Raw genomic sequence first — 23,248 nt, 5'->3', positions numbered from 1 at the left:
ACTGAGTCAAAACTACAAAATACTAAGTAAAAATTACAAGATACTGAGTCAAAATTATAAGATACTAAGTCACAATTATAAGATACTAAGTCACAAATTACAAGATACTTAGTAAAATGTATAAGATACTACATCAAAATTATGACTAAGTCATATTTATAAGATACTAAGTCAAAATTAAAAGATACTTAGTAAAATGTATAAGATACTAAGTCAAAACTACAAGATACTAAGTTAAAATTACAAGATACTAAGTCAAATTTATAAGATAATAAATCAAAACTATGATGACTTTCTCAGCCAAAATTATGACTCATTCACCAAGTCAAAACAAGACACTAAATGCTACACAGAACACCTTTATATAAACAAGTCATGTTGTAATTTTTTTTTTTTTTTTTTTTTTGCACAAACCTCTAGAATCAACTTGTCCTATATAAACTGATCAGTGCAGGTAATAAAACAAAACATGAGCGTTAAGATGACTTTCCATCGTAAGTGCTTTGATCGCTAACTACTGCAGAAGCACTAAAAGCGCTTTAGTTTGTAAATTCCACAGAATTATTTTATTATTATGAGCTGGCAGAGGTGAACAAGTTGTTACTGTGGTCAGCGAGGAAGTAGACGACACATGACGACAAACAGACTGCGTGTCTATTCTGACTGGCTGATTTTTATGATCCACAATCTTGATGAAGACAGCCCCACAATCAGCCAATCAGAATACTACAAAGGTGGGGGAAAAAGGTTAGAAAAAGCGACCCCGGCACATGCAAGGGGATGAATGGAGGCTGTTAGCTGAGAAAGGGACAGACTCTGAAGCCAACCAAATATAGGGTCATACTAGCGATATGAGACGTCTGATTGGCTGTAAAGTGGGGTCATCTGGGATCAAACCAGCCGCCACCATCGGCATAATGGCTGTGAAGATCCTGTCACACAGAGGTAAAGACACACACACACACACACACACAAACAGGAAGAGACATGTAGAGAGGAGGGAGGGGGACAAACGGGGAGACAGGGACCACATCAACCTTTGACCTTTGACCTCTATTTGACCCAAACCTATTAAAAACTCTAACCAAATGAAGAAGGCATGCTACCTTTAGTGTAGATAGAAAATAAGATGGGTGCATGCACATGAAAACAATCTCTCCTTCATTTACTGCGTGTTTATTATGTGTGTGTGTAGCATGTACTACACCTGACCCATGACCAAATATACCATGCTCATCATTAAACATGCACAAACAGTGGTGAACATGCCCGAAAGGAAAGTGAAGCAAGGCGTCTTCCACCTGTGCCGCTCATGCATACTCACATCTTTTGTACGAATGCTGATAACGATACTCGATACACACAAATACTGCCTGTTAACCCTCTGCAGTCCACATTCATTTCAATTTGTTTTTACTGAAGTTTTATGAATTCATTTTTGTCTTTGTTTAGCATCTTTTAAGCTGTCCTCACCCCACATGCATGGTGTTTGTTATTTCAACACAAACTAAGCTATAAAAATGTATAAATCTTTAGTGATAATCACTGAAATTATTATAATAGAACAGTTAAAGGTTGTAAAAAATATTGTTTCACTAGTCATACACACAAATACAGAAGAAAAATAAATGTAAGATTATTTTCATTGTTGATAAATCTGTCCACTAATTGATTAGTTGTCTATAAAATACCAGAAAATGGTGAAAAATGTCTGATGGTCACTGTTGCTGAAAGCCCAAGATGCAATCGGAAATGTCTTCTCTTGTCTCGACCAACAGTCCACAACCCAACGATATTCAGTTTACTGTCATAGAAGACTAAAGAAACCAGAAAATATTTACATTTTAGAAGATGGAACCAGAGAATTTGGACATTTTTTATTTAAAAATAATATAAAACAATTAATCGAATGTCAAAATAGTTGGCAATTAATTTTCTGTCGATCGACTAATCAATTAATTGACTAATTGTTGCAGCTCTAATTTTATCCCAAATCATTTTTGGGCCTTTTTCATTGAGTCTATCGTCACTATCATTGAATATATTATAATTCACAGTTCTAAAAATGATCTTCTAAAAAGTTGAGTTGAGATTATTTTGTCACACATATTGATCATAAGGTCAAAAATGAACTTCCATACTCACTCCATATTTGCTACTGTCAGTACAGTGTTGCACTATATTTACTTGAGAAAGAAATGGGTGTAAAATTTGTGCAACATCAAAAAAATTTCCATAATGGAACAAAAAATGTAATTTCCTTAGTATGTGTACCATTTTTTACAATAAGTGTTAAGTACAATTGTGCAATACTAAACCTGTCAGTGATGACTTGAAGTGAAATGATGTAGGGCTAAAACTATTAGTCAAATAATCGATCATTTGACAGAAAAATAACCATCAACTTTTTTGATAACTTTTGTGTAATTACAGAAAAATTACACAAAAATTTGCTCTTTCTTGCTTTTAAAACTGTGAGGATTTGCCACTTTTCTTTGTAAATTGAATCTCTTTGGGTTTCTGACTGTTGCTCCGACAAAACACCTTGTTGGAACAATGATGTAGTTTTTTGTTTGTTTTATTTTATCCTTATCTTAACCACTACGTGATTATATGTATACACATGCAGTTCTGACGTTGAACACAGTGTGGAGCAGTAATGCAGGAAGTTCATAGCTAAGCTGCATGAGATGAGAATCAGGTGTGTGGAAGGGGAAGCAAACAGGTTTTCACCGTATCAACGTGGCTGACGTTTTGAATCTGAATTTGCTGAATGGAAACAGCACTGTGATTGAATATGGACAATAGTGTTATGTATCCATGTTAATGCCAAACTATCAATAAATGGATCACTGAATCCAAAGATATACAGCGCCCTGGACATCGGTTTACTTTTAGCCCAGAACACCATCTGAAGCAAGTTGACCTGTTCGCACCTCAGTGGCTTATTTAAGTATATTATTTTTGTTAAAAAGTCACTACACACATCATTTTGAAGATGCCAACTTGGTCTCTGGGAAATTATATCGAATGAAGCTGAAAAACAACTATTACAAGGGTTATATTTTCAATTTAGGTGCAAATGGGTTTCTCTTATGTTTGATGGACTTTTGTTAAGCTGATTTCACCTACTTAATAACTCTAATATGCGCTCGTCTTATATAATAAGATTCATCTTATTCAATCTCTCAGAATGTTTAACTGCCTGTATAAATGAAAGGTATTTTTAGGCATTTTTAAAATGACAGTAAACCCGACACACAGCTAATATTTTCAGCCTGAAGATGTGTGTTACTGCGGTGAGGCGTCGTTACTTTGCTCTTACAGAGAACAAGCTTTCATTTGCATATTTCTTGAAGAGTAATATGTAAACGTTTGAGCATGCAGGGAACAAATTAATGAGCCTCACTCAGCCCGTGCAAAGCCATCTGACTGAGTGCTTTCGACTGTAACTAATCCCAAAGTTCAGGAGGGGGAGTCTGTGAGATTTAAAACAGAACAGAGTGTTTTCATAAGCAGGTGTATCTGAGTGTGATCGCAGGCATGTGAGAACAACATACAGGCGTTTGATTCCTGACTCCGGCTGAGCAGAAGGGCGGGCGCGAGTCCTCAGTTCAGGCGAGGGAGACGGAGACGGAGCCACGATCTCATCTTCTGCCTCGTCACTGCAAAGACAGAGCATCATAATCATCATTAACATTTGTGGATTGGTTTGGTGCATTGACAACAATCTAGTAACAACATATACTATTATTACAGATAAATTAAATAAGACTTTTAAGACCTTTTTAATACAAAATAGAATTCAATATAATACCTTTTTTCACAGAAAACGAGTAATGACAATAAAGCCTACAATTACATTCATTTATTGACATTTATATCACATTTCTGTCAGTTCTCAGCTGTATACAACAATAATTTATTGTAAAATAAATTATCACCAGATGCAGATAAGTAGCAGAAAATTGATGGATGGATTAACCAATTACAAAACAATTGATTAATTTAAGTTCAATTAAGTTTTTGCTAAAATTGATTCTTGCCTATTCTGAGTCTGACATTAACAAATAATAGGGTAAAAAATGTAATAATATGAAAAACTGATGTGATTTTTTTTTTTTCAAAAAGCAGACAGTAAAAAGTGTTGTGGACACCCAGAAAAGATCATGAAAGATGTCGGTTATATGACGTAGTTCAAGATGCAAATATCAATGAGTTAAAAAGTAAAACATAAAAAAACATTGAGATATCCACATTATATTAGATAATACTATTCAGCAGCCATTGATAAGCTTTTACAGTAAAGGCAGAAAGCTTTCACTCTTCTTTAATTAAAATAGTTCAATGGCACCAGCATACAGAAAGAAATCCATCTTAAATCTATAAAAATTTAAGTTTTTGTTATCCTGAGTCTGGTGTAATGTTAATGTTGCCATCAGATTTAAATATACGTGGGTTTGAGTACCTTTTGTAGTAGGCCAGCTCCTCCTGCAGCAGGAAGACTTTGGCCTTAAGCTCATTCCTCTCATGGAGGACGTCCCTCAGCTCCTGCAGGGTGAACCGGGGTCGGTTGGGGTCCTTTGGGTCCAGGCCTCCCGTCTCCTCCTCGCACAACGCCTCCTGCCGAGAGAAAAATGCATCACGTCGAGGAAACAAAACCAGAGAAAAGGAAGGAAGAGAGCAAGGAAGGAGGGAGGGAAGGAAGTGAGGATACCTTGGTAAAATATTGGAACACAGCAGGCATGTCCTCATCGCACATCGCCTCCTGGTGGCAAACGTTGAACTCTAAGTCAGACATCGGGCCTTGTTCCAATACATTTGTTCGCCCTTCCCTCCTGCCTTTGAACTAAAATTCTGCCTGTTTTTTTTTTTTTAACTCAGCACAACCGAGACATTCACTGTCTGTTGAAAAAACACCCAAAAGACTTAAACAACACATGCAGCCAGACGTCACTCATGCACTGAGCAAAAAACAGACCTTAATTTTTTATTACTATGTACTCTATACACCATGTTAAAGTCCAACTGAAATCACATTTAATTCAAAAATACAGTCAACATGTTTTTAAAAATGTAAAATGAAATGTTCTTTCTTGTCTCAGACAGCTGGAGGGGCGTGTCGGTGTCTGTGTTTGATTGACAACAGCTGGCAGGCTACAGATGTTACATCGTGCAGGACGGAGACAAACTAAACAAAATGCTGTAGCTACAAGTCATGGACAGACAGCGTGTCGCTAACAGGGATTCTAAAGAGCAACAACCAAACCAGCATCTAATGGACATTTGCAGGAATGTTTACATGCTGTTTAATGTGTTGCAGCAGCTAATTAGCTATCTAGCTGCTAACTGATGTTAGTGGTGCACTTTTCCATGGTGAATGTTTGTTTGGTGGCTCCTTCAATAAGCTAAGCTGCGGGAGACAAGATGTGTGTTCATGTTTGTTAGATAATAAGGAGACTTTAGCAGGAAAGCTAATGTGAGTTGTTGTTCAGAGTCTGTGGCGCTTGTGTTGTGTAGCAGGATGCAATCAGGCTCAGTGTGACCGTCTGCTCTGACTACAGAGTTGCAAAGTGGGAGGAGCTGTTTCAGGCGCTCCTCGTTCCACAAGGAATAATCCCGTTCATTTTTCCCACAGACAACGTTACATGACTCATGGTTTGAGCTTGGATCAACACTCCTGGTTAAATCATCACTACAAAAGATTAACAACTGTGTTAGAAAATATGTTTCTTTCATAAAAAGTCAAAGGTACAAGACTGTGTACACAAAAATTTGGGGGTAGAAGTTAACTACAACGCCCACAGTGCATTTCAACAAGAAACAGCCAATCACTGAGCTTAAAATTTGATCATGTGCGCCTCTAACGGCGGGTAGAAGCTAATACAGCTATTATGGTGTTGACAAAACTGATTTTACAATCTGCAGAGTGAATCAGTTTTAATTTCTGGGTCACTTTTTAAGTGAATTCAGCAACTATGGTGCCACGTTTTTTTTACAACTTCAGCGACTAAGAGTTCAGAGAATTCATTATGCTTTGATTCACATTCTTGGCTTCTTCTCCATAGCAACGGCGGCTGAGGCTCATGGGTATTGTAGTATTTTTAGCTGTCCACCAAAATCACAGAGAAAACGTGATTTCTCAGAAACACAGTTGAAATAATGTAGACTGGTGGTCATAATATAAACCTATAGGATTGTTACATTATCCTGGAGAGTCCTGAGTTTCTATGTTCAGTGACATTGAGGAGATTGTTTAAAGGAAAGTTTGAAATGGGAAAACAGAATGAGGAAAAACACTTTCGGAACCAAACTTTCCCACTTCACAACTCTATGATCAAACGCCACATTATGACTTGATACAAAAATAGTTAAATGAAGCGATTATGGTAAAAGCTATTACAAAGGATTAATGTAAGGGAGGCATCATCAAACCAAAAAAACATAAAATATAAATTCGTCCCTTTTTGTTTCTGATTTTTTTCTCAAAGGAGAACACAGGAAAAGTGATTCACACCACAAATATGTTGCTGTAGTAGCCAAAAAAAACCCCATGCAATAATTTCAGTTGGACTTTAAACTACCATTTCTATTGTCAGTGTTTCAGAATCAAGGTGCATGAAGGGCCAACTTCAAGTGCTGTTAGAGGCCGAGCTGTCACAGTGATCTATATTTAGAGGGGTCAGTTGTCCAAAAAGTCTCACCCAGTTGGCCGAGGAGCTAACAATCCTACTGACTGTCTGTTAGTTCTCAAACACCCATGCCAAGCCAGTTCAGCACCTCTCATGGGTCACACAAATGTTAGTCTACTAGCTTTTTTTTTTTTTTTTTGCTTCTACCGATGAGGTTGTTCTTCTGGGAGAAGTGCCGGTTTGGAGTTAGAGTCAGGACAATCACACCACTCTGGTTTTCTAACTAGCGTTTCTCCATTACCCAAAGCAACACTGCCTCGTCCTCAGCCTCCTCATCCCCATCCTCATGTCCCCCAGGGCTGAGGGAACCAGGCAGGGGCCGCGGGGAAGGGTCAAACCCACCCGACATCAGCTCAGGGGGGTCAGCTCTGTCTGACCAGCCCTCAGCCCCCACCACCGCTGTCGCAGCTTTACCACGCTGGTGGAGTAAAAGACAGTTTATTATCTGTTTATTAAGCCATCCTAGTTGTTATCTCTCTTTGTCAGATGTTGGGTTTACAGACGCTGAGTAGTTTTTTTTTACAGTATTTTACGATTGCTCTGGCCCAGTTTTGACGACACAGATTCAGTGTGCAAAAAACCGAACTGACTCGCTAATTTATTACCTTTAAACCTAAATCACATGCTGAGTCCTCAGAGTACAGACACCTCATATTAGCACACGTTTCAGTGGTTACTGCTAAACGTACAGATCTCTGAATCATTAAGTTTTTTTGCAAACATTTTTTTAGGGCTGCTACTAACAATTATTTTCATTATTGATTAACTGATTGGTTGTTTGGTTCACAAGATGTTAGAAAAATGGTGAAAAATATTGATCACCGTTTCCCAAAGTCCAAGATGACGTCTTCAAATATCTTGTTTTGTCCACAACAATCCACAATCCAAAGATGTTCAGTTTATTGTCATAGAAGACTAAAGAAACAAGAAAATATTCACATTTAAGAAGCTGAAGAAAAAAACAAACACTCAAAACGATCAATTATCAAAATAGTTGGTGATTAATTTAATAGTTGGCAACTAATTGGTTAATCAACTAATATTTTAATATGGATAAGTAATAAGCTTGTAATAAGCAGGTGAGCAGCATTGCAACATAACTTCTGATTATTTAAACCTACCATATTATATATTATAATGAAATGATTATCAGAAGAATGGCTATTTCATATTTGAAATTATATTCATAAAAACATTATGTAGCCTAAAATGTTAGTAAGTTGCAGGCTACTGGGGCATCTTCAAGGTTAAACAAGGACAAACAATTTATATAAATGTAGTCTTACAACACATCATCATGTGATTTGTATAATTAAACTAAGTTAAACATTGTTAAACTTGAGGATTGCTATTCTCAAGGCTGTGTTCAAAATCTAACAATTGCAACAAAGTACAAACAGTTTGGATGAATGAAATGGCCTCACAGCAGCTATCTAATTCCAATCCCACGCTCTGGTTCTACTGGGAGCTATTAGCACCACTAGCTGGTGTAGTTGTGATGTTATACAGGAATGAATAATCATAACTTCAACAGCAGATTATTTTAACCTACATTATCTCAAAACAAGGACTATTTTAATGCACAACTCAGAGGGTGATTTTTGCTCCTCAAGACTTAAAACGGCCCTTTTAGTTGAGGACTAGACCTTCCTGCCAAACCATCCCTGAGAGTAAACTTGCAGCTCTTATTTACCTTGTATGAGCAAATGAGAGAATAATCATAATAATGAAAGCACAGCGCAGAGCACAGAGTGATGCGTCATCATATTTAAAAATATTCCATCCAAAGTCTGACTAAAAATGAAAATAAAGCAGAGTATTCTGCAGAAGTCTAAATAAGTTACTTTCCACTGTTGAACATTTGGCTGAGCTCCGCTCTGTCTGTCTGTTGCTGATTGCAGGGACTGTATGTTAAAGACAAAACATGGGGTAGCAAAACCATAACTTTGCTCCCCCTAATTGAATAATGGGGATGCATTTGCTCCACTTGCTCCATTGCTCAAGTGCCTATAAATAAATTGTTGTATGAAGTCTGACTATAAACTTCATTACTCATATTTACACTAATATATAATATTTGGTAAATAAAATGAAAAAGCCATTCTTTCTACATCATTTCAAATACTGACGTCTGCATAAATTACATGTTTTTCTCATTGCTATTTGTATGATCTTGAGGAAATTATCGTTATTTGATAGATCTTTTTATTTTCGAGATGCAAATAAGGATTACAGCATTTTGTGTTAAGAGTTTTGCTGATTGAAACTTAAAAAATGAGCCAAAGCAACTGTAAAATACTGTAATGAGTTTGACATAAAACCTCTTTTAAAGCTGAAACACACAACTAATTAATATGACTGATGTGCAGCTGCTTTTTAAAATATGATTTAAGACTTCTAACTTAAAGTTTAAAGATTTTGTTTTGGCTAAATACAATATAATAAAGAAAGATTGAGAGAGAAAGAGGATGACAAGGGACGAACGTCCTGGACCACAATACATTGTACTTAAATAAAACCACTGAGCTAACAGGAAGTCCTTCACTGTGAGCTCAATCTGCTATTTTGGACATACACACATACAGTCAGGTCATTGTCCAGTGGTTCCCAACCTAGGGGTCGGGCCCCTCCAAAGGGTCAGCAGATAAATCTGAGGGGTCGTGAGATGATTAATGGGAGAGGAAAGAAGAAAAAACAAAGCTCTGATACACAAATCTGTTTTCAGTTTTTTGGACTTTTTCTCTAATCTTTGATTTTTGCTGAAATATTGGATCATTTGAACATTTATTGAAATGAAAGCATGTGAGAAGTTTAGAGGGAAAAATCACTATTTGGTGGAGCTGTTAACAACTCATAGACATGTGAAATGTGACCCCGACTACACACTGCTTTTTGTAAGACGTCAGAAGCTAAAAAGGTTGGAAACCACTGGTTTCATCTTTAACAATGTGTTGTATTATTATAATATCATCATTTATTATTTTATGTAAAATCTTAATCTGTAAAGTTACTACAAACTACAGCTGTCAAATAAAAGCAGTGGTGTAAAAAGTAGAATATTTTCTTCTAAAATGTTGAGAAGTAGAAAGTAGCATAACATAGAAATACTCAAGTACAGTACAAGTATCTAAAATTGTACTTAAGTACAGCACATGAGTAAATGTACTTAAAATAAAGTCTGCAGACTGCCAGAAGATTAAAAACACTACAGTTTATCTGTAAACGAACACGATAGAATCAATTAAAACCGATATTTTTAGGGGATTCTTGCACAAATTAAGATTGTTAAACTAATTTCAATAATAAATTCTGACCCTCACATGAGGCTCTTTTAATTGTGTTGTGTTACCTCTGCAGGTGAGGGGGGCTGAGGCGGGGGTTCTTCATTGTTCTGGGCAGGCAGGTCTCCCTGAAGACGTTCCCTTAAGCGTGAAACTTCCTGCCGAAGGGCACTGACTTCCTGTCCTCGGGCCTGAGCGCCGGCCTCCAGTTCCACCTTCTGTTCGATCAGTGCTTTCCCCTGAGCCTCCACCACGGAGATTTTATGTCGCAGGTCGTGGTTGATCTTCATGAGGCGAGACTGTTGCTGCTGGAGCTGCAGAGACACACAGACAGAAACAGGCAGGATAAGACAGACAGGAGGAGATAAGCAGAGAAAAATGGGTAAATAATAAAAATCCACGTGTCCAACAGTCTAATCAAGCAAAATAAGCCTTTAAAGTTGCATTAGGTCATTTTTCATGTACACATGCCTTTATTAAATAGAAGGGTTGTGCCCCATATTACTATTGTAGTCAGATGAAGTTACTTGTGGGATATATTCTAAGTCTCAAATATTGCTTTTACCACTTTATGTAAAATGAAACTGACATCTTGAAAAGGTCTTTCTGACTTAAAGAAACAGGCCTTTTCACAGCAGACATTGGCCCTCCTTACATCTTGTATTAAAATGCGTATTGAGTGATTGGATAGTGCTTGACCACATGAAAGTACAGGTGTAAATGCACCCAATACACATTGAGGAAGGACTGGGATCAGATCGGCCAAACCACCTTTTGACCACATTGAGTGTAAATGCAATTGTGTTGTTAATCCACATACAACAACTACGTGGCCGTAATAGCATGACTGTTCCAAACCAGCGAGGTAGCAGCCGTTAGCCAGTTAGCAAGCTAAGCTACTAGCAAGAAAGCAGCAAGAAAGCTATTGATATTTAAGATACTCGTGGATGGAGTCAAGTTGCTTCAAAAAGCAGGCAAAAGTCCATCCAATAGTGCAGCTTCACGAGTTGCTAGCATCTCTTTTTTTGTTATTATTTTTGACCCGCGCAAAAGAGAGATGTGACATTTGGCTGTTTGAGCTGGACGGAGCAATCAGATCTTAATTGGTTCTCGATGTGGACACTGGAGACACTTATTAATACCAGGTGTAAATGTAATCATGTTAAATTATATTAAGATAAAATCTGGATACAAGACGACACATTTTCATGTAAGGTGTAAAGGGACCAACTGTGACCCGTCAAAGAAAAGTCAGCCTGGTTCTTGACCTTTGAATCGCCGCCTACATTTGTTTAGCAATTCAAACAGGTCTGGAGTTTTGCCCGTTGATGGGCTGTTTCCCCCCCCCGGCTGGAAAACAACCGACCAATCAGAGCAGACAGGATTAAGAACGATGGCGTCTTCTTCTTACATAGATAGCTACCCAGCTAGATCCATGAATAATAGCAACAAGTGTGGATGACATTGACAAAGCTCCACAAGTTGTTGTAGGTCATCTTAAAGAAATGGGTAACACTTTAAGTCCTCCTGTTTAGCATCTATAAGCCGTATATAAACAGTTGATAAATGGTTTATAACACCTATAATGTATTTGTCACATATATACGCATATTTTTAGTGTTATTACAGTATTACAACTGTGTTTTACTATATTGTGTTATATATTGTCATATGAGTGCCCACAGGAGTTATAATTGTTGACTAATACACACAAATACATCTGCTAAACCATTTATTAAGTGTTTGTATACTGCTTATAAATGCAAATTGGGGACTTAAAGTAAATTACAACTCTCACGTCAGCATATTTTTTAAAATATTATTGGAAAAGGTTATGTTACCTGCTACAACGCTTATGTTTCAACTGAGAATACAGGACAGATACATCACTTGATTGATTGGGGAAAAATTAAGCAAAATACCCCCCTCCCAACCAGAAATCTGCCAACAACAACACAGAGTCAGACTGAGCGAATGACGTGAAAGGAAATGGAAATTCAGTCTGATTATCAGGATATGTAAAAGCACCAGGTTAAGGTTGTTTTTCTGCAGCAGATACCTTCTTCCAAGTGTTGATGGTGTCTTCACAGTTCACTGAGCTGTTTGTCAGATATTGTTGTTTTTTCCCCTCAACATTAAATACAGAGCACGTTGCTGCTCTGCTCTGTCCTGTAATTGACTTAAATTCATCCAGACCTCAGTTGTTTTGTTTGGAGATACACTCACATGAGATTATTACTTTACCATTGTGACAATTCTGGCTAAAAATATCAAAATCCAGACAGTGTGCACAGTTTTATATCTTATTCAGCTATAAAGTATAAAATTAGCACAGCCCGCTCCTGTTGAGTATGTCGTCTTACTGCTTCTATGTCCTCGTTTTTCAGTGTGAGCTCTCGGTCCTTGGCTCGAATCTCGTCTCTCTGCTTGTCCACCACTTCTTTAAGCTTCTTCATCACCTGTCTCTCCCTCTCCGTCATACCTGGTAACCACAGAGAGAAGACGGCGAGACGGCGTGAAGACAAAAACAAGCTGTGTGTGTGTGTGACAAACAGGATGAGGAGGTTTTCATCAGGAACATGTTTACACTTCTTTATAATAATCTGCAAAGAAAAGTCATTGGACATAGTTATACAGAGGGAACCCTGATTTGTGTGCAAGTATGTATGCATGCATGTTTGTGTGTGTGTGTGTGTGTGTGTGTGTGTGTGTAGCAGGTGTGCTTGTACACTGAGGCTGGTCTGTCTACAGTGTTTCAGGATGACTGTGGCCTCTGTGTGAAACCACGAAAGAGCCTCTGGTGCAGAGACAAGACTGGCTCGCCGTCAGACGCAGAGAAGGCTCCCTTTGTGTGTGTGTGTGTGTCTTTTTGTGTATTTGTTTGTGCGTGTTTGTGTGCATAACTAGTGAAAGTTTTCTGCAAAACCAAAACACAAACAGCAGGTAGCAAATGATAGTCTTTCAATCTTAATTTATTAATTAAAGTGGCTAGAATTGATATTTTTTCATAATAACAATGTATCAAATTATGTTAAGTAGGCTTAAAGTAACAATTATATTAATTATTGACTAATTTTCTGAATATTTTCTTGATTACAATTATAATTTCCCACAGCCTGAGATGATGTCTTCAAATGTCTTGTTTTATTTGACCAACAGTCCAAACCTCAGAGATACTCAGTTTAGTATCATCTATGACGAAGAAATTTTAAGGTCTCAACTGCGGCTCTAATGTAAAACAAATTGTTCTGACACAACTAATTTGTAAAAGTCACAGATGTTTCCTAAATTCCCCCAAAGAATTGATCACATTTTCTGATTTTCAGTGCCTAAAGTTGATGATTCCTGCTTTCTGTGTGTGTGTGCGTCCTCACCTTCGTGCCTCTGCAGGTCCTCCTCACTCATTGGGTCTTTGATGGACATGTTGGTGAGGAGAGATTTGTTCTCCTCCTGCAGCTGAGCGATCTGGGTGAGCAGGTCCTGAGCTTCTCCTCTCCATACATCCTCCACCAGCTCCAGCTCCTGTACGGATTGAATAAAACACATATTTTTTGGATATTTATATTTAATTATTAAAGGGGACGTGTCACACACATTTCCAGGTCTATATGTATATTCTGAGGCTCTACTGGAGTATCTTTGCATGATTTACAGTCAAAAAAAATCTCCTTATTTATCTGATGCAGCCCCTCAGTTCAGCCTCTGTCTGAAACAGGCTGTTTTAGCTACTGTCTCTTTAAGGCCCGCCTCCTGATAAGCCCGCTCCATTCTGATTGGTCAGCTTCAGGAAGCTTCCTCTGGCTCCGGAGACAACGTAAACAAACCGTATTAGCAAGATAACATGAACAACCTCAGCAAACAACCTCAACATAGATTACAGAACGGACGGCAATTTGTAGGCAAATGCGAACAATCTGACATCATCACGAGGAGGAAGTAGACGTAACTTGGCAAACAAAGCATTCAGAGCAGGTTGAAGCCCTTTTACATACATTCACCTCAAGTTTTGGAACTTTGAACATGTTTAACATCCAACATTATAACAGTATATAAATAACAGAAAATCACAAAAAGCTTGTTACGTCCCCTTTAATGTATTTATTTTTAAGCTTTTAGCTTTGTGATTAACAATGTTTTCCCCTCCTATTTATTGTGTGTCTACATGTTGACCTGAGTGGTGAACTGCTGCATACAATTACCATTGCAGGGATTAAAAAAGCTGCATGAATTAAATTGAATTATTGCTGATGAAGTGATACAACTGAAAGCTCTGGAAAAAGCTAATATAAGACCTTGAGTTGGGATTGTTGTGTTAAACTATTCTGTATTTCCAAGGTTAACATAAACACTCAGTGTGGACTTTAATTTTCTTCAGTTTGGTCTTGAAACTGTAGTTTTGTGATATGAACGGTAGACTTATGTCACTCGTTAGTATTTATTCCTGTCAGTATATAAAGCAAAGACGACCATGTGGCACCATTTTCTTTGGGATAAACACAGAAGAGCATTAAATGTGTGACAAATTACGGGAAAATCCAACATTAAGCCTCCGGAACAGCTTCAATGCTTTCTTGTCATAGATTCTTCAAAGTCTCTGAACTCTACTGAAGGGATAAAAAAAACGGGATAAAAATCTCTGATAATTACTCAGTTAAGTTGAGATCTGGATGACTGCAAACTGACCTCAAACTGTTCAGTGACCTGTACAGAAGCGTCTGCGTTCGTTATGCTTCTCCACTCATTTATTCACGTTTTTCATTCAATTTGTCTCCCGTCTGTGTGGAGAAAAGCTCGATTGTGCTCTAAAATCTAAATCTGTCCCGCACATCAACGTTTTACACGCCTGCTACAGAACGATGTCTGCAGAGAGCACCATGTAGAGCACCGTGCAGAGATCTGATTACATGCTGTGTTTACATGAGCCAGTCGGAAAAGGAAAGGAGATAAAACTGCACAACCTCTTGAGTCTGTTGCAGAAACTAAAAAAACTTGAGTTAATACAGGCTCTCTGGATTATTATACTGCGATATGGTCACTTTTATTTAGCTTCTGTGTCCTAAAGACTGACAGAAATCAATTTGTCTGTCTAACGAATGTCTGTATCTATTCCCCCTGCAAACACAAATAGACGTGCTAGACTTTCTCATGTCTACAATTAACCAATGTGATCGACTGTCAGTGTTGTTCTTTGATAAATGATTCATTATTTTATAACTTAAAATAAAATAGGATATTGGTTAGTGGAATATTTCCTTTTAATCTACTTTAGTACACAGTCACAGTCACTGTGTGCCCTCCCCAATACATTATCTGTTGATTATTTTTTAATTAATCGATAAGTCAATATTCTACTAAATGTCAGAAAATTGTTAAAAATGCCTGTTTATAATTTCTAAGAGCCCGAGGTGACGTCTTCATTTTGCTTTTTTATCACATTTGAGAAGCTGGAACCAGAGAATATTTGGCCTTTTTGCATGATAAATTACTTTTATGAGTTATAATTCATTAATTTAATTAACTGAATACAATGAATCTATTCTCAAAATAGTTGGTAATTAATTTTCTGTCAAATAACTTAACGATTAATCAACTAATCATTCAGCTTTAACTACACTACTTGTAACTGTTAGTGAAATATATATATATATATATAATAAAAAAAGTGAAATTACAATAATACATAGTGCAAAGTCTTGCAAATTTGCACTCAAGCGTGTATAAAACTGATTGTACAGTTTGCTTTATAAATGTAACATATTTACATTTAATATTTTTTCAAGCTGCAACGATTCATCGATTTATCAAATAGTCGATCGGCTGCCGCTCTCAAGGATTTGCTGCTTTTCTTTCTCTTCTGTGATAATAAATTAAATATCTTTAGATTTTGACGTGTTGGACATCATCCGGAGCTCTAAGTAACATGTTCTGGATATTTTTCATTCTTTTAACCAAGAAAATAATCAGCTGATTAATCGAGAATGAAAACAATCATTATTTGCAGTTTTATTATTTTTATATGCTGATAAATTACCCATCCCACCTCACACAGTGCCCATTAGGGCTGCAATTAACAATTATTTTCATTATGTGATTAATCATTTTCTATATAAGATGTCAGAAAAAAAGAGAAAATGCTCATTATAATTTGTTAAAACTCAAGGAAACATCTTCAAATGTCCTGTTTTTTCCAACCAACAGTCCAAAATTCACAGATATTCAGTTTACTGTCATGTATGACACAGAAAAACTTAAAATTCTCACATTTGAGAAGGTGCAATCACAAAATATTTAGCATTATTGCTTATAAAATGACTAAAACGATTATTAAATTATCAAAATAGTTGCTAATTAATTATATTATAAATATCTTGGATGCGGTCTGTAAGACGGGACAGAAATGTTTGTACCTCCTCAGGAAGTTAAATGCTTTTAATGCTTTTTTAGGAAAATGTCTTTGTTTTATGTCATTTATTGAATCTATGACTTCTCGGTCTGGTAACCTGAACATCAGGGACAAAAACCACCTGAGCCGCCAGTATATTGTGAAGGTGGCTGGTAAGGTGATAGGTGTCCCTCAGACCCCCCCGACGTCTATCTTTGACCAGCAGGTTCTCTGGTCCAGGTCTATATTAGACCGCACAGACCAGCGTCGTCACTTTGAGTGTGAAACTCTTCCCTCAGGCCGTAGACTTAAAGTTCTCCAGTTTAAATGTAATAAGAGTAAAAATTCCTTTGTTCTCTGTGCAGTAAATCTGCTTAACCTACACATGTAATTTAACATTTTAGAGATTGTTTTGTTGTGTTATTGTGTGTTTTATATTCTGTATGTACAGGAAACATTTATGTACTTTTTGTTTTTGCACTTTTTGTTTTTTGTACTTGTGTTGTTTTTTATCTTGTGCCTCTGACTACAAGTCAAGTTTCCCATCTGTGATAATAAAGTGACTGAACTCATTTTCTGTTGATCAACTGATCATCTAACCGATTAATCGTTGCAGCTCTTTGTGCCCATCTACACATTAACACTTTAATAATTATATTACATATATTTATAATTGTCTTTTTCTAATTCATATTTTTTACTCTCAGTCTAATTATTATAATTTACTGCACATTTGGCTTTTCAATGCAGCCGTAAGAGTGTTTTACGTCTCCCTGAATCTCACTGCACGTTTTATATTCAAAATGTAAATAAAACTTTTTAATTTTGAATCAATAAGAACATTACAGCTGTGAGAATTGATCGATGAGTTGGAAAATTAATAAGATTGGATAATAAATGAATTGTTTTAGTCATTATTAAAACAAAAATACCAAACTTTTGTGACGATTTGCTTGTTTTTGTTTGTCATATCTGACAGTAAACTGAATATCTGAAGGTTTTGAACTGACAGTCACACAAAACAAGCAAATTGAAGACATTACATGGGACTTGTGATCATGTTTTTTCACTATTTTTTAACATTTCATAGACAATTCAGCAGATTAACTGATAATGTAAATAACTGTTAGTTGCAGCCACATAGAGGAAAAGAAACCTTATGAAAATAAACATCTAAAGCTGCCAGCTGACCCTGCGTCCTTCCTCCCACTCACTCTGCACAACTCTCTGCTGGATTTTTTAACAACATGTATTTTTTTGCTGTAGATGTGGAAATCATGTCCAGCAGGTTTATGAAGCTCCTCTCTCAGACAGCAGCAGAAACAACCGTCATCTCCACAAACATCCACTTTATCCGAGTCATGAGACACAGTTAATCAGTCAACCGGTGAGTGTTTACCGCGGCTGAACTGTCACGAGAGACTGACAGGATGACTTTTTTATAGCGCTCGCTCTAAACCACAACAATGTTCCTGAACTGACTCACTGCGTCTCTGTGACACTTAATAGTGACGTTAAACTCAGTATATTTAAAGTACTGTACTTTACTACTAAACTATATTTGAGTATTTCCATTTTATGCCACATTATACTTCCACTACACTACATTTAAGACAGAAATATTGTACTTTTTACTCCACTACATTTATCTGACAGCTGTGGTTACTGGTTACTTTTTAGATTAAGATTTAAGAAGATTAAGAACCTAAAAACATATGATGAGTTTATAAAATATAATACATTGTTTTTGTTAGCAGTAGAGCTGCAACAACTGCAATAATTTTGATAACTGAGCCATTTTTTAAATTTTAATTTTCAGCCTCTCAAATGAATATAATATAATCCAAATGAATATTTTCTGGTTTCTTTAGTCTTGTATGACTGATAAACTGAATATCTTTGGGTTGTTAACAGTTGGTCGGGAGAAAACAAGACATTTGAGGTCGTCACCTTGGACATTTCCTCTTTAAACTTCTCAGATGGTTTCATTTAAACAATATTTGAAGCATAAATATGTAAAACTCCCAAATATTTCACCAAAAAAAAGCTAATTTTGAAGGAAAAGCCCAAAAACTGAAAACAGATTTGTGTATCAGAACTTTGTTTTTTCTTCTTTCATCTCCCATTAATCATCTCACAACCCCTCAGGTTTATCTGCTGACCCTTTGGAGGGGCCCCGACCCCTAGGTTGGGAACCACTGGACTAAACTATCTAACTGTATATAAAGTAGTGTAAACTAGCTCCACCTCCAGCAGCTACAACAGTAACATGCTGCTTTAAACAGGATTTTGAATGAAGGAATTTTACTTGTACTTTTTACATTGTTTTACTGGTATTTTCACTCGAGAACAGGATGTGAGTACTTCTTAAAACCACTGAGAGACCATTAGAGGTTATGGTGGTTTTATCTCCTACTGTATAAAACCACTACAATATTTTTTATAGCATTTTAATAGTGCTTTGTGATTCTAGCAGCCTCTTGTTACATTTTATCTCTTATGGCATGAATTTACACTGTAGTGGTGGAAGAAATACTCAAATATTTGACTTAGGTAAAAAAAGTACCAATACCACAATGTATAAATACTCCATTACAAGTAAAAGTCCTGCATGAAAAATCCTACTATAGTAAAAGTACATAAGTATTATGAGCTTGATGTAGTTAAAGTATTGCAGTAAAAGTAGTGGTTTGGTCCCTCTGACTGATATACTATTATATATGACATCATTAGATTATTAATAGTGAAGCATCAGTGTTAGAGCAGCATGTTACTGTTGTAGCTGCTGGAGGTGGAGCTAGTTTCAACTACTTTATATACAGTACTCGAGTAAAAGTACTCCATTATTGTTAATCTGTGATTTTCTAGTAAATAGTATCCATTTGTAGGCTTATTAGTTTGTTTTTGGAAGAGGTTTCATACAGTTTAGGTTGCGTAATCTTGAATCCTTGTCATAATTTGATGACTAATTGGAAAAATACTACACATTTGATAAATATAACCGCTGTGTGACAAAGGAGGAAGATTTTCCAGCAGAGGCTGGTCCAATTTTTTTCCCATCGACTCTCATCATGTGCAGCTAAACAAACAGGAAGTCAAAGTTTGAGAGTTCATGTTACAATTTGTTTTTTGTTTTTCTAATACTGATAACCAGCGATGGAAGAAGTATTCAGATCCTTTATTTAAGTAAAAGTACATAAGTATTATCAGCAAAATGTAGTTATAGTATAATTATTATATATGACATCATTAGATTATTAATAGTGAAGCATCAGTGTTAGAGCAGCATGTTACTGTTGTAGCTGCTGGAGGTGGAGCTAGTTTACACTACTTTATATACAGTTAGCTAGTTTAGTCCACTGGTTCCCAACCTAGGGGTCGGGGCCCCTCCAAAGGGTCAGCAGATAAATCTGAGGGGTCGTGAGATGATTAATGGGAGAGGAAAGAAGAAAAAACAAAGTTCTGATACACAAATCTGTTTTCAGTTTTTAGACTTTTTCTCTAATCTTTGATTTTTGCTGAAATATTGGATCATTTGAACATTTATTGAAATGAAAGCATGTGAGAAGTTTAGAGGGAAAAATCACTATTTGGTGGAGCTGTTAACAACTCATAGACATGTGAAATGTGACCCAGACTACACACTGCTTTTTGTAAGACGTCAAAAGACAATAAAGGTTGGAAACCACTGGTTTCATCTTTAACAATGTGTTGTATTTTAAAAGCTTGTTATATTATCCATTGTGTCAAAGTAACTAAAGCTGTCAAATAAATGTAGTGGAGTAGAAAGTACAATATTTCCCTCTCAAATGTAGTGGAGTGGAAGTATAAAGTAGCATCACATGGAAATACCCAAGTAAAGTACAAGTACCTCATAATTATACTTGAGTAAACGTACTCAGTTACTTCCCACCATTGCTAATAACAACAACAACACATTTAAGCTGTAATGTGTACAACAGACACTTCCTTGGTACCTTTCTGTGCTTCTTCTCCTTCTCCAGCCGGTCTATCCTCTCCAGCCGCAGCTTGTCCAGCTCCAGCCGCAGCTCCTCGGTCTCCGGGCTGATGCAGCTGCGGCTCACCATCACCTCCAGGATCTCCAACACTCGCACCACTTTGGGCATGAGCCTGGACAGAGCCTCGCAGCCGTACTGGTCTATGATCCGCTCAAACTCCTGGCCCACCACCGCGGCGATGTCATACACGTCCATCACCGTGAGGTCAGCCACATTTTTCTCCAGGGCCGACCCGGAGTCCTCCATGTCTGCAGCCGCCCTGGCTTCCTCCGCCACAGCAAACTTCCTTCCCCCTGGAAGAACAAAAGTTACTCTGGTCTGGCTCTCGACCTTTAGATCCTGTAAACAGATACTCCTTAAATCAACTTAACACTGTCTAACTATCTCAGATCCATTCCTGCCGGCTGAGTCCAGGCTTTAGTGTGATTTATTTGGGGGTAAATATCAGCTGTGTGTGTCCCCCTCTGTCAGCTGTCAATCCTCCACAACACAAACACACACACACTTCCAGCTACGCGTCACAATAAACCTGCTCTCATCAACGTGCTGCAGTCAGTTGAAATGATCCCATAATTCAAAGGTTTTATCTGTCACATGTTCAGACAGCGTGTGTGATGACATACAGGTGGTGATCACCTGAGAATGACGTGCAATAATTATTAAAATAAGAATTAAGAAAAGAAATGTAAAGTGCAGGACTGTTTATAAAGAAACATGGTGTAGTATAACAGCAGTATATATACTGCTCTATTTCTCTCTATATATTAGTAATAACAGTTGTAGCTATTATATAATATTGCAATAATGAAATAATATTATCTAATTAATGTAATTCCCCTTGGTGCTGTCTGTTGAACACACTGAATAAATCTGATTCTGATTCTAAATTTAAAATAACTCATTAATTAATCAATTAATTAATATGTACACAAATATATCTTTTAAAGAATTATATAGATAAATCAAATTTTAAAAATCATAAAAAAATAAATATTAACCTAATCTAATACATGATGTTGTATTATAAATTGAGTAATTATATATGAATATATTAATTAATATAATATATTTGCTTATTATTTATGATTTCACTTATTTTTTTACTTTTTATTTTATCATTTATATATATTATGCTAATATGATATAATACTTCATACTAATACTTGTATATAGAAGTATTGTTATTGTATAAAGAAACAACTTTTTAAATACGAAGTCAAGATTTTTTTAATCTTGTGTACATAAAATAATAACTGTGCACACAAGATTAACAACATGTTATCTTTGGGACTTTGGGAAGTAAAGGGTAAACATTCAAAGATGAAATAAATAAATAAATATGTGTAATAAGTATTAAAATAAGTATATATTGGCCTGATATGTGGCGAGTTGTGCAATTGTTTTAAAAAATGTAAGTGTATAAAAATGTAAAATGTACATGCAATATGTTTATAATATTTTCATTTATTTTATACATGTATTTTCTACCTTTGTGAATGTTTAATATAAACTTTATTTTACATGAAAATAAGAAAACAGAAAGCAGGTTTAGTGTTATACTTCTGTGCAGAACACTTGTCGTACTTCATGTACTTGTAACTTGACCAAATAATGTCCAGTCAGCCTCATTTGTCCTATAAAGCAGTGAGACATAATAATAATAATAATAATAATAATAAGAAGAAGAAGAAGAAGAAGAAGAAGAAGAAGAAGAAGAAGAAGAACTTTATTTGTATAGCACCTTTCTTACAAGAAATGCAGCTTAAAGCACTTTTTTAACAAAATAAATTACATGCACCAAGTGTTTCACTTTTAAAAAAGACATAAAATGAACATAAAAATATGTTTAAAAAATAAATAAAACAAAGCTATGAGACTGATCTCCAAACATTATTGTGCTTTTATTGTGAAGGTCTGCATATGTGGTTCCGGTATCATCGGCTCTGGTATTGATCCAACTTGCCGCAGCTCCCGTCTGCTCCCTGCAGCGGTCTACAGTGGTGAGATTGCAGTTTGTACTGCGCATGTCAGAAATAACAGACAGATGAGGTCGCTGTGAGAATATATGAGAGCATGAAGAGAGTTTAACTGCTTCACACTGGAAACACTTGAAACATCTAACACATTCAAAGTGAACACCAGCAGACGTTTTATCACCATCCTGCAGTTATAAACCTCTATAAAAACACCAGAACACGGCCAAGACTTTCATTTAACCGCCATATTTAGCGTTTATAAGCAGTATACAAACATATAAATGATTATAACTCACTCTAATCATCAGAGTCAGCAGATATGAGCACATTCCAAGATTATTAATGAATTAGTCAACAACAAAAACTATGAGGCATCTATAACTGGTGGATAAACAGCTCATGAATTATTGATAATTCAGCCATGACTCTGTTCCACAAAGTCAAACTTACATATCTTTGTGAGTTATTATTATTATTTTATTATTATTGTGTACAAGAAAAATAAAAATGGGTAAAGCTTCTCAACAGCCCCGAGGAGAACCTGTGGAAGATGAGAGCACGTCAACAAACAATATTAAAACACATTAAAATTTGACTGAATGTGCAGAGATGTGTTCAATACAGTTAAACATTGACGAGGAATCAGTAACACATGAAGTATTTAGCACTTATGAGTAGTATTTACACATTTAATAAATGGTTTATAACACACTATAATGTAGTTATAAGCAGATATGAGGACATTTTTAAGTGTTTATTAATGTTCAGTACTTGTAAACAGTTATAACTTCTTCAATAAAGACATTTTTTATATTTTATATTATTACAGCTGCTCACAAGAGGAGTTATAATACTTTAATAAACACTTATATCTGCTACAAATACATTATAGTGTGTT

General features: G+C 36.2%; 1 protein-coding gene across 4 annotated transcripts in view; it reads right to left on the bottom strand.

The window, feature by feature from the left end:
• The window catches only part of rilpl1 (Rab interacting lysosomal protein-like 1), a 28,687-nt gene extending 7,643 nt beyond the window's left edge, over positions 1-21,044 (bottom strand). Inside the window, exons 1-8 of one of the 4 annotated variants that reach the window (XM_042394802.1) lie at positions 20,333-21,044; positions 13,348-13,495; positions 12,337-12,455; positions 10,042-10,287; positions 6,934-7,110; positions 4,718-4,768; positions 4,469-4,623; positions 3,561-3,665 (exon numbers count right to left, since the gene is read on the bottom strand). In XM_042394802.1, coding sequence (XP_042250736.1) covers positions 3,561-3,665; positions 4,469-4,623; positions 4,718-4,768; positions 6,934-7,110; positions 10,042-10,287; positions 12,337-12,455; positions 13,348-13,495; positions 20,333-20,620 — 1,289 coding nt within the window. In that variant the 5' untranslated portion in view covers positions 20,621-21,044. Of the gene's footprint in view, positions 1-838; positions 933-3,560; positions 3,666-4,468; positions 4,624-4,717; positions 4,769-6,933; positions 7,111-10,041; positions 10,288-12,336; positions 12,456-13,347; positions 13,496-20,332 lie in introns of those variants that run through there. The other 3 variants (XM_042394800.1, XM_042394801.1, XM_042394799.1) reach the window with 3 other exon arrangements.
• Positions 21,045-23,248: the final 2,204 nt, after the last annotated feature.

The sequence above is a fragment of the Thunnus maccoyii genome, chromosome 19, assembly GCF_910596095.1.
Source record: "Thunnus maccoyii chromosome 19, fThuMac1.1, whole genome shotgun sequence".
Classification (NCBI taxonomy): Eukaryota; Metazoa; Chordata; class Actinopteri; order Scombriformes; family Scombridae; genus Thunnus; species Thunnus maccoyii.
Note: the sequence above shows the minus strand (reverse complement) of the source record. Positions and strands in the feature narration are given on the sequence as shown.